This window comes from Pyxicephalus adspersus, chromosome 8, assembly GCF_032062135.1.
Source record: "Pyxicephalus adspersus chromosome 8, UCB_Pads_2.0, whole genome shotgun sequence".
Classification (NCBI taxonomy): Eukaryota; Metazoa; Chordata; class Amphibia; order Anura; family Pyxicephalidae; genus Pyxicephalus; species Pyxicephalus adspersus.
In genome coordinates, this window is record NC_092865.1 from 261,615 (window position 1) to 271,450 (window position 9,836).

General features: G+C 53.8%; 3 protein-coding genes across 4 annotated transcripts in view; 2 read left to right on the forward strand and 1 right to left on the reverse strand.

Moving 5' to 3' along the window:
- The window catches only part of LOC140336274 (fatty-acid amide hydrolase 1-like), a 7,778-nt gene extending 3,789 nt beyond the window's left edge, over positions 1-3,989 (reverse strand). The window contains exons 1-9 of the mRNA XM_072419260.1: positions 3,731-3,989; positions 3,238-3,351; positions 3,008-3,151; positions 2,140-2,273; positions 1,694-1,900; positions 1,327-1,367; positions 1,102-1,226; positions 866-991; positions 376-473 (exon numbers count right to left, since the gene is read on the reverse strand). Coding sequence (XP_072275361.1) covers positions 376-473; positions 866-991; positions 1,102-1,226; positions 1,327-1,367; positions 1,694-1,900; positions 2,140-2,273; positions 3,008-3,151; positions 3,238-3,351; positions 3,731-3,931 — 1,190 coding nt within the window. The 5' untranslated portion in view covers positions 3,932-3,989. The remainder of the gene's footprint in view (positions 1-375; positions 474-865; positions 992-1,101; positions 1,227-1,326; positions 1,368-1,693; positions 1,901-2,139; positions 2,274-3,007; positions 3,152-3,237; positions 3,352-3,730) is intronic.
- Positions 3,990-4,343: 354 nt separating this feature from the next.
- Positions 4,344-6,413, forward strand: UQCRH (ubiquinol-cytochrome c reductase hinge protein). Its single transcript, XM_072419261.1, has 3 exons — positions 4,344-4,430; positions 5,661-5,822; positions 6,202-6,413. The coding sequence occupies exons 1-3, from the start codon at positions 4,359-4,361 to the stop codon at positions 6,232-6,234; spliced, it is 267 nt and encodes an 88-aa protein (XP_072275362.1). The 5' UTR covers positions 4,344-4,358; the 3' UTR covers positions 6,235-6,413.
- Positions 6,414-8,682: 2,269 nt separating this feature from the next.
- NSUN4 (NOP2/Sun RNA methyltransferase 4) overlaps positions 8,683-9,836 on the forward strand; it is a 3,632-nt gene continuing 2,478 nt past the window's right edge. The window contains exons 1-3 of one of the 2 annotated variants that reach the window (XM_072419263.1): positions 8,683-9,063; positions 9,163-9,446; positions 9,605-9,756. In XM_072419263.1, the coding sequence (XP_072275364.1) occupies positions 8,971-9,063; positions 9,163-9,446; positions 9,605-9,756 (529 nt within the window). In that variant the 5' untranslated portion in view covers positions 8,683-8,970. The remainder of the gene's footprint in view (positions 9,064-9,162; positions 9,447-9,604; positions 9,757-9,836) is intronic. The other variant, XM_072419262.1, reaches the window with a different exon arrangement.

Consider the following 9,836-nt stretch of genomic DNA (forward strand, 5'->3'; position numbering starts at 1 on the left):
CACCCCTCGGCCACACGCACAGCGATGACGCCACCCCTCGGCCACACGCACAGCGATGACATCACTCAGCAATTACGTCACCCCTCGGCCACACGCACAGCGATGACGTCACCCCTCGGCCACACGCACACCGATGACGTCACCCCTCGGGCACACGCACAGCGATGACGACACCCCTCGGCCACACGCACAGCGATGACGTCACCCCTCGGCCACACGCACAGCGATGACGTCACCCCTCGGCCACGCGCACAGCAATGACGCCACCCCTCGGGCACACGCACAGCGATGACGCCACCCCTCGGCCACACGCACAGCGATGACGTCACCCCTCGGCCACACGCACAGCGATGACGTCACCCCTCCGTCACTTACAAGTTATCCAGGAAGGTGGAGCCTCCATCGGCCAGTAACCCTTTCATCACCAGGTCAAACAAAGCTTTTTCCACAGCTGGAGGGGTGAACGACACGAGCTGCAACACAAGTTCTGTTAGAATGTGGCCAGGTATCCCCTCGTATCACATGACACAGCTCAGCAAATGGGATGACCCCCAGCCCAGCGCACCGCCATCATTGGGAATTTTCTCAGTAAATGGGCGGAGTTATGTGGCAGGAAGCTGCATTCCCCTCCCCCTCACAGCCGCCACTGGTCAGCAGAGTTCCTCTTAATTATAATTGGCTGTGAGAGGAGAACCCCGGGGTGACTACATGACAATATTACATGGGGGGGATTTCTGGTTGGAGACGATGGCGTGGTCCAAACATGTCACATGTCCACGAGGGATCCCCACCCCCTACACACAGAAAACCCAGGATTACCATTGGTCACAAAATTCCCCACATCCCCCCATGTGACTGGACGGACCTGATGGCCAGCTCTCTCCAGCAGTTGCTTTGTCTGCACCACGGCCCGTCTCATGGATGGGGTCGCCATTGTGGAGTCATCAGTCTCGTAATATCCAATACGAAGAGGCCCTGTCCCCGAGAAGACCTGCAAGATGAAAGATTCCCATCAGACATGGTGCCGATACTCATGGATAGACTGTGGCCCTAACACATCACACGGGGCCCATGGTAGAATTATTTTTCATAATGCTCTACCTTCTCATTGAATGGGATGGGAGGGACGGTGGGGTCCAGCTGAAACATCTCATCACACAGCAGGGCCCTCATGGCAATCACCAGACTCTCTACATCCCGCGCTATGGGGCCCACCATTGCCGTAACTGCAAGGATTCAACCAATCAGAAGTAGCAAAGAATCCAAACATGAGAAGAGGTGTAATCTGCAGACAACCTGCAGGGGGTGCACTTTATCATCTCTCACCTGCTCTCTGCCCAGGGGAGCTGGACTGCACCCCGACTTTACTGCAAAACAAAGACATCCATCAGAATGTATGTAATGTATAGCACAGTGTAAATGTATAGCACAGTGTACGGGGTGTATATGGGGGGGCCCTATACAGAATGTATGTAATGTATAGCACAGTGTATGGGGTGTATATGGGGGGGCCCTATACAGAATGTGTAGCACAGTGTACGGGGTGTATATGGGGGGGCCCTATACAGAATGTATAGCACAGTGTACGGGGTGTATATGGGGGGCCCTATACAGAATGTATAGCACAGTGTACGGGGTGTATATGGGGGGGCCCTATACAGAATGTATAGCACAGTGTACGGGGTATTGGCACCTGATTCTATTTCCAGTCGGTTTGAAGCCACAAACACCGCAGAAAGCGCTGGGAAAGCGAATACTCCCTCCAATATCAGAGCCAAAGCCCAGGATGGATCCTCTGCCTGCAATTAGGGCCCCTTCTCCTCCTGAGGAGCCCCCGGGGGTCTTCTTGTAGTTGAGAGGATTCAGAGTTTGCCCAAATATAGGGTTGCTGCAGTCATAGCTGTGGAGAGAGGAAATCCCCGTTATTAGTGTATTACATCATCATCATCTCTGGCCAATGACAGCAGAGGAAAGACAAACCGTCCTATAGCAAGGATGGGGCGTGGCCAATTAGAAGGGGGTTCTGTGTATGGGGTAAGTAGTGTTGGGGGGTTGGACCCCATTACAGACCAGCTCTGCCAGGGTCACCCAGTAGATCGTATGCTATGATTGGTGGACATCTCTGGCTCCGCCCCTTACTTCAGCATAGACTGCGGCACATTGGTCTTCACAAAGGGGACGGCTCCTTGTTTCTTCAGCACCTGCACTATGATGGCGTCATCCCCCGCCGGCTGATCCAGGTTCTTCTTCAGCCCCAGCGTGGTGTCATGTCCCTGCCGAACGAGAACAGAATCAGGGACCCAACAAGTGGGGGGAGGGAGCAGAGAGGTCACATGGCAGCAAATAACAGAGAGAATAATGAGAGTCATGGTGTGCCAGGTGGCACTGACAGGCGCAGTCACCTCGCTGGTTTTATGGTCCCACAACCCTGAACAAAGTGCGCTGCATATCTGCAGATAATCAGAGATGGCCTCTCCTTCGGGTCCGATTATTGGAGATCACATGACCCCCACTCCCCTCCAACCCGAATCCTCCAATCACTGCCACAGACTCAACTTGTTCTAGATTTAGGTGGAGCAGCGAGGAACCCCCCTCCCCCCCTCTCAGGGTATTATTGTGTCCCCATGTGGAAATGTATCCTCTGGTGTCACCGGTACAGAAGTAACAGGAAATGCAAAAGAATTGTCCCCAGAGCAGGAAGTGGGGGGAAGGGATGGGGAGGAGCCTGCGCTGTGCAGGGGCAGGAGGGGGAGGAGCCTACGCTGTGCAGGGGCAGGAGGGGGAGGAGCCTGCACCCTGCAGGGGCAGGAGGGGGAGGAGCCTGTACCCTGCAGGGGCAGGAGGGGAGGAGCCTGCACCCTGCAGGGGCAGGAGGGGAGGAGCCTGCACAATGCAGAGAGGTGGGGGAGGAGCCTGCACCATGCAGGGGGAAGAGGGGGAGGAGCCTGCACCGTGCAGGGGGAAGAGGGGGAGGAGCCTGTGAAGTGCAGGGGCAGGAGCCTGTTACCTTGTAGTCATAATTGTCCTTCAGACTGATGGGGACCCCATACAGAGGGCCTCGGACAGTCTCATTCTGCAGCTGCACCAGCTGGGCCTCACACTCCGGAAGGTAATCGGTGATGCAGTTCACCTGGCGGGTCACCTCTAGAGCCTAGGGAACATTAAAAATCATTATAGCACATGGGGGGGTTGGGGTATGAGGATGACCCCCCCCCCCTCTTGGAGCTCCTCACTTACCTGCCCCATGTAGGTGGACAGAACCATCTCTGGTGTCACCTCCCCCGACTGCAGCTTCTCCAATAACTCCGCCAGAGGCAAATCCAAGATGGCGGCCGGGTCATCCACTGGGTGCTGTGGGGCACAATGAGGGGCCAACATTATCCGGTGCACAACCCACTTCCTGTACTCTGCAGATACAGAGGAGTTCTTCCCGGCCCCTTCCAACTGTGGGCCCCAGGGGCAGAATACAGGGGGGAGGCACCAGGGGGGAGTTATGGGGGGGCACCAGGGGGCAGAATATGGGGGGCACCCCCTGCTCACCTAACTTACAGACATTTGTGGGGGGGGGGGTCGCTGTACTATGGGGTAACCTGGGGTTATGGGGAATATGATTGGGGAAAGGGTCATAAGGTGACTGGTACCTCTTGGCCCCTCCCACCTGGTCCCCTATCGGTGAGGCAATGATACTACAAGAGCCTGCACACACTAATAATTTTTTCATGGGGACAACCTGTCGGGCGAGCCGGTCGGCCGATGCCTCCATCCTGAGCAGAGCTCGTTCCCTCCCCCGCCGGGTCTTCTCTATCTTCTCTCGGATTCTCTTTTTCCTCAGCCAGCGGATTATTAATGCTACAGCACAGCCGGCACCACCGACAAACACCGCCAGCACTGGCCGGGGGTCCTCCGGCATCGTCCGCCAAGCCATGACCATCAAACCGCTGCAACGCAATTTTAAGAGACGAGTGACCGCTGGACTGGGAGGAGCCCGAACATAATAAGCCGGCCTCTGCACCGCCCACTAGAGACTGGCCCCGCCCCCTACACAGATAGAGCCAATGATCTACCCCTTACAGCTATAGTACCCGCCCCCTTCATTAGTAGAACCAATAATATCCACCTTACAACTCTAGGCTCCGCCCCTATCAGATAATCCTACCTTCGAAATCAGATGGTAGTATGCATTCTGAAGGTAGGATTATCTCATAAAACAGGAATATGACATGTGGGCGGGGCATGCTCGGGAAGATGACATGTGGGCGGGACTTTCATCGGGAATATGACGAGTGGGTATTTCCGGCGGGTTGACGTCATTTCCGTGCGCTGACCCCTCTCGTCCTTCCAGACATCGGCGGCTGAAGATGGTGCTGGAGATGCAGAAAGTTTTGGCCGGAGAGCCCGAGGAGGAGCAGGTGAGACAGGCCGGTCCTCCGGCTTCACTGCGCTGCCTGACTGGGATGGGGACACCAATACACATCGGGAATACAAATCACCTGACCAGCTAGCCAGTCCTTGGTGGTGCAGGGGCCCCAATATAGTCCAGTAGTGGGCCCTTACCCTACAGGTGCCCTAGTATAGACCAATAGGAGGCCCTTACCTTACAGGGGCCCAATATAGACCAACAGGGGCTGGTTACCCTACAGGGGCCCCAATAAAGGGCAGCACGGTGGCTCAGGGGTTAGTACTCCGGCCCTTGCAGCGCTGGGTCCTCGGCCAGGACTCTGTCTGCATGGAGTTTGTAGCTTCTGCCGGTGTCTGTGTGGGTTTCCTCCGGGTACTCCGGTTTCCTCCCACATTCCAAAAACATGGAGTTAGGTTCATTGGCTTCTCCCCAACAATTGTCCTTAGACTGTGATAATGACATGTGACTATGATAGGGATATTAGATTGTGAGCTTTGGGGGACATGACTATGGACTTTGTACAGCGCTGCGTAATATGATGGCGCTATATAAATACTGTGCTGTAATAATAATAATAATATAGTCAATAAGGGGGACCTACAGGAACCCCAATATAGACCCATAGGGGGCCCCTACCCTACAGGGTCCCTGGTATAGTCAATAGGGGTCCCTTACCCTACAGGGGCCCCAATTTAGACAAATATGTTCCCAATATAGTCCAATAGGGGGCCCTTACCCTACAGGGGCCCCAATATAGTCCAATAGGGGGCCCTTACCCTACAGGGGCCCCAATATAGTCCAAATGATATCTGCACCCAAAGACTCTGATGTCACCACTGGGGGGTGGAGCCTGTACCTATTGGTTACAGAGGCTTCCAATGAGTGTGATAAATGCTTAGAATGCTGGTGACCATGACAACCAGATCTCCATCTTGTCATTGGTTAATATTTCTCCTGGATATCCCGCTCCTTCTAAAGTACTCATTGGCCCCCACTGAAGTAAAATAAGTCTTCCTCCTGTGGCCAGTGACTCCGTGCCCCTCCCCCCATACACAGTGGCATTATGGGACATGGAGTGCTCATATAGGAAGCTGACAGTGACGCCCTCTAGTGTTCAGCCAGATGGTGCAATAGACCAAACCCCGCCCATCCAATATGAAGCCCCGCCCTTATCCCTATGTTGGTGTCAATGGTTTGGCCCTGTGTCCCCTTAAGCTCACATCCACCTCTGTAGTGACCACAATGCCCCCTCCCCCCACAGGACCCACTGAACGTGGTCAGAGAACACTGCGAGCAGTCCGAGAAATGTGTCCGGGCGCGGGAAAAGCTGGAGCTGTGTGAGACCCGGGTCAACTCCCGATCCCAGACCGAGGAGCAATGTGTGGAGGAATTATTCGACTTCCTGCATGCCAGAGACCACTGTGTGAGTATGGGGGTCACCGGGGGGGGAAGGGGAATACCTGGGGGGCCCTGGGGAGGAGGGGAAATACCCAGGGGTCACTGTGTGAGTATGGGGGTCACCGGGGGGGGAAGGGGAATACCTGGGGGGCCCTGGGGAGGAGGGGGAATACCCAGGGGTCACTGTTAGTATGGGGGTCAGTGGGGGGGAGGGGGAATACCCAGGGGTCACTGTTAGTATGGCGGTCACCTGGGGGGAGGGCGAATACCCAGGGGTCACTGTGTGAGTATGGGGGTCACTAGGGAGGGGGAATACCCAGGGGTCACTGTGTGACTGAGGGTCACCCTGAATTATTGGGGGCGGAGTTATGTCCATCACTCATTTTTCTCTTCTGTGTCTGCAGGTCGCTCACAAACTTTTTAACAACCTGAAGTAGGTGTCGCACGGTCGGTCATGTGACTGCTCCAATTGCTCTCAGGCTCCTCCCACTCATCCCATGGATTGTGCTGTCCGGGTTTCGCCTGACCATGGCAAGGACTCGGGACTGTGATTGGTGAACATTGACTGTACAGTTCTGAGATGGCTCCGCCTCTCATCAATAAACATGTGCTGTGATTGGTGTATCCTGTGTGTCATTTCTGTACCTGTGTATGGTGGTGGGCGGAGTCAGATTTGTGATAATGGAAGTTCGGGGTCTCCCTGTACGGAGAGTCGCTGGCCTGGCCGGTTCTCTCCTCCAGGGTGTGGGGGGCCCAATCACTGTACTGTCTTCTAAATTCCTGCTTCGGCCCACACAGCAGATTGTTCGGCATGGTTGTCATGTGACCAATTCCAAGGCAGGTACTACAAGTCCCAGCATATTCCATTACCCAAGCAATAGTTTCTTTGGCCAATGCTTGCTACTTCCTCCCGATTGGGGCATGCTGGGCATGGTAGTTCCTCTTTGTATAAATCCTGATTCTAGCCCTCATAGAGGACACAGCAGGGAAAACTTTATTGCTTTCAGTGTCCCAGGGCCATAGATTTCTTCTCATTTCCTGTGAGGGTGACACGGACAGAAGGTAACAGCAATGTCTTCAGTGGGGCAATAATACCGCAGTGGGGGATGGAAAGGGTTAAACACCCCACCTGTTTGTGGCTCTGCTGTTGTGGGGTCACTGAGGAGGGGAATACCCTAGAATCACAAAACCTGGCTGGGAATCTAGCCAATCCGATCACACACACATATATAACATATATATATATATTTATATATATATATTAGGCATTCCCCTCCCTCAGGAGTGATCACATGACTCCCCCTATAGGTGCCTGCAGTTTTTCTCCTTCAGAAGGATGGGCCCCGTCTTTGTTCATGCATTGATCGGGATCACCAGCCTCTCACCTGCAGGTAGAGGCTCAAGAGGGAACACCAATAAATCCAGGAGGTGCAGTGTACCAATGGGTGTCCACAAAGGGGGCGTGTACCAATGGGTGTCCACAAAGGGGGCGTGTACCAGTGGGTGTGTACAAGGGGGGGCGTGTACCAATGGCGTCATCAGGAAAGTGTCACAGCTGTGTGTATGAATGCTGCATGTCATGTTCTGCAGCCTTACATCTCTCCGAGTATAAACCTCCATATCTCCTAAACAGTACGTCCTACTGACCTGAGATTCTCAGGGTACACAGGGGACCCTAATAGCTAGCAGTACCCTGAATTTCATCTCCACCTTTATTAACATTCAAAATTTAGGGATCATATGAATAAAAACTAGTGACAATTGAACATCAGCGTTGCTGTTTTTAAAGTAAATGTGTGTAGAAGCCAAAATTAAACATACAAATTATGGACCCCTGGGGCCACTTACATAGCAAGGAAGTGTGAACCCCAAATTTATCACAAACTAGAAATGTCATACACTAGCCTGTCCCCTTCCCTACTTTCAACCCCAATTTCCCAGGAACGGTGCGGTGCAGGTGAACAAATTTATAGCTGCAAGTGGGGGACACCTGTGACTAACACCCCCCCACATTTCATCGTTAGGCCATCGCCAGAACATAAAGAACTCTGCCCACCAAAAAAATCTACCCTCTTACCCAAAGCTAGAGGCTTCTAGCACCTGAACCCCAATTTCTCAGGAATAGGGGGGTACAGGTGAACAAAATTAGCGCTACAAGTGGGGGACATCTCTTTATGTTCTGACAATGGCATAACAATGAAATTTTAGGGGGTGTTTATCACAAGTGTCCCCCACTTCCACCAACATTTTTGGTTTTGTACATCTCTCTGTTCCAGAGAAATTGGGGTTCAAAGTAGGGAAGGGGACCGTAGTGTAGTATGACATTTCTAGTTTTGTGACAGGTCGGTATAAATTTAGGGTTCGCACCTCCTTGCTATGTGGGTGGCCTCGGGGCCCATAATTTTATGTTTATTTTCGGGCTTCTAGACACACTATGACCCCCATATTTTGAAAGTTGTTAATGGTGGTGATGAAATTCAGGGTACTGCTAGCAATTAGGGTCCCCTGTGTACCCTGAGAATCTCAGGTCAGTAGGACGTACTGTTTAGGAGATATGGAGGTTTATACTCGGAGAGATGTAAGGCTGCAGAACATGACATGCAGCATTCATACACACAGCTGTGACACTTTCCTGATGATGACGTCATCGTACACATCCATTGGTACACGCCCCCTTGTACACGCCCATTGGTAACGCCCCCTGCTAGATTTATTTGTTAGAACGCCGATCCACCTCCAAGGTCACTACAGCGAGCACGTGGGGAAATATATAACCACGCCCCGGCTGTAACCACACCCACCGCCAATCCTACTCTGCATACTGTTGGCCCCGCCTCCTGCCCGTACTGATTGGGCTGCCAGGTCATCTGATCCGCCCAATCATTTCCAGCGCAGTGAAGTCTGCGATGTCGGAGTCATACTGCAGCAATGTATATGATGTAATAGTGTGGACCAATCACACATAATGGGGGGGGGACTGTAGGGACATTGCAGCCCTCCCGTACTTCACACGGGAAGATTTGTATTGGGATCACCGACTGACTGCCGACACAGCACAGCACACCGACTGACTGCCCACGCAGGTGGGCGTGGTTTGCGCCGTGATGGGCGGGGAGAAGGCGGTACGTGGAATAAACGTGAGGCGGGGCGTGGGCGGGACTTGAGGGAGAAAGATGGCGGCCTCCATGGCGGAGAGGATATTGGTGAGAAGAATTCGGTGTCCGATCTTTACCGCCCGCCGGGAGCACCGACCGAAGAAGAAATGGGTGAGGGCCCGGGAGGGGCCACATTCCAGAGTCTGTGTGATATTGGGGTGATGAGTTGTCCCCCTCCCCCATACTGACCCCCTATTCTCTCTGTGCCAGGCCTCCACCCTCCCTGCTGTCTCCGGACCCCATTTGGCCCTCCAATACTTCGACTCCAATTATTCCCTTCAGTTTGGTGATGTTTGGGGGTCCATGCGCCTGGCGCTGCTCTCAGAACAGAAATACGGCGCCTTGGTGAATGCGTTCTCCAGGACGGAGGCCATAATGGTGAATCTGAGCGCCTTACACAGCGCCGACTGCCTGAGAAAGGAATGGCCGCCCGGTGCCCAGCTCTCCTGTTATACCTTCCCCCGAGGAGACCTCAGCCGCTTCCCTGCACCCAGGTAAGTTGTTGTCATAGAGATCAGCCAGCCAGGACACTCTGCAGGAAGGACTGTCTGTGATTGGTGCCAGATCCGCTCTGCAGCCACTGTGATTGCTCTATTGGTGTCATGTGACCACCCTGGGCCGTGTCTTCCTGTCTCTCATGTTGTCTATGCAGGGCGGATGCATTGGGGCTCCTGGAATATTACCTGATGGACGCGGCATCGCTCCTTCCTGTTCTGGCTCTGAATGTCCAACCGGATCACCGAGTCCTGGATCTGTGTGCAGCCCCCGGGGGGAAGACCCTGGCCATGCTCATGCAGAACTGCCGTAAGTCTCCTATTGTAGTCACAAAGGTTAGAGAGGGTAACTGGCACAGAAGGGGGGAGGGGTTCACAGGGATGGGCACT

Bases quoted from the DNA above. Each gene is read 5' to 3' on its own strand.
- UQCRH (XM_072419261.1), top strand. From the start codon at position 4,359: ATGGTGCTGGAGATGCAGAAAGTTTTGGCCGGAGAGCCCGAGGAGGAG. The intron at 4,431-5,660 runs GCTTCACTGCGC...CTCCCCCCACAG, and splicing joins TGAGACAGGCCGGTCCTCCG to GACCCACTGAACGTGGTCAG. The intron at 5,823-6,201 runs GTGAGTATGGGG...CTGTGTCTGCAG, and splicing joins TGCATGCCAGAGACCACTGT to GTCGCTCACAAACTTTTTAA.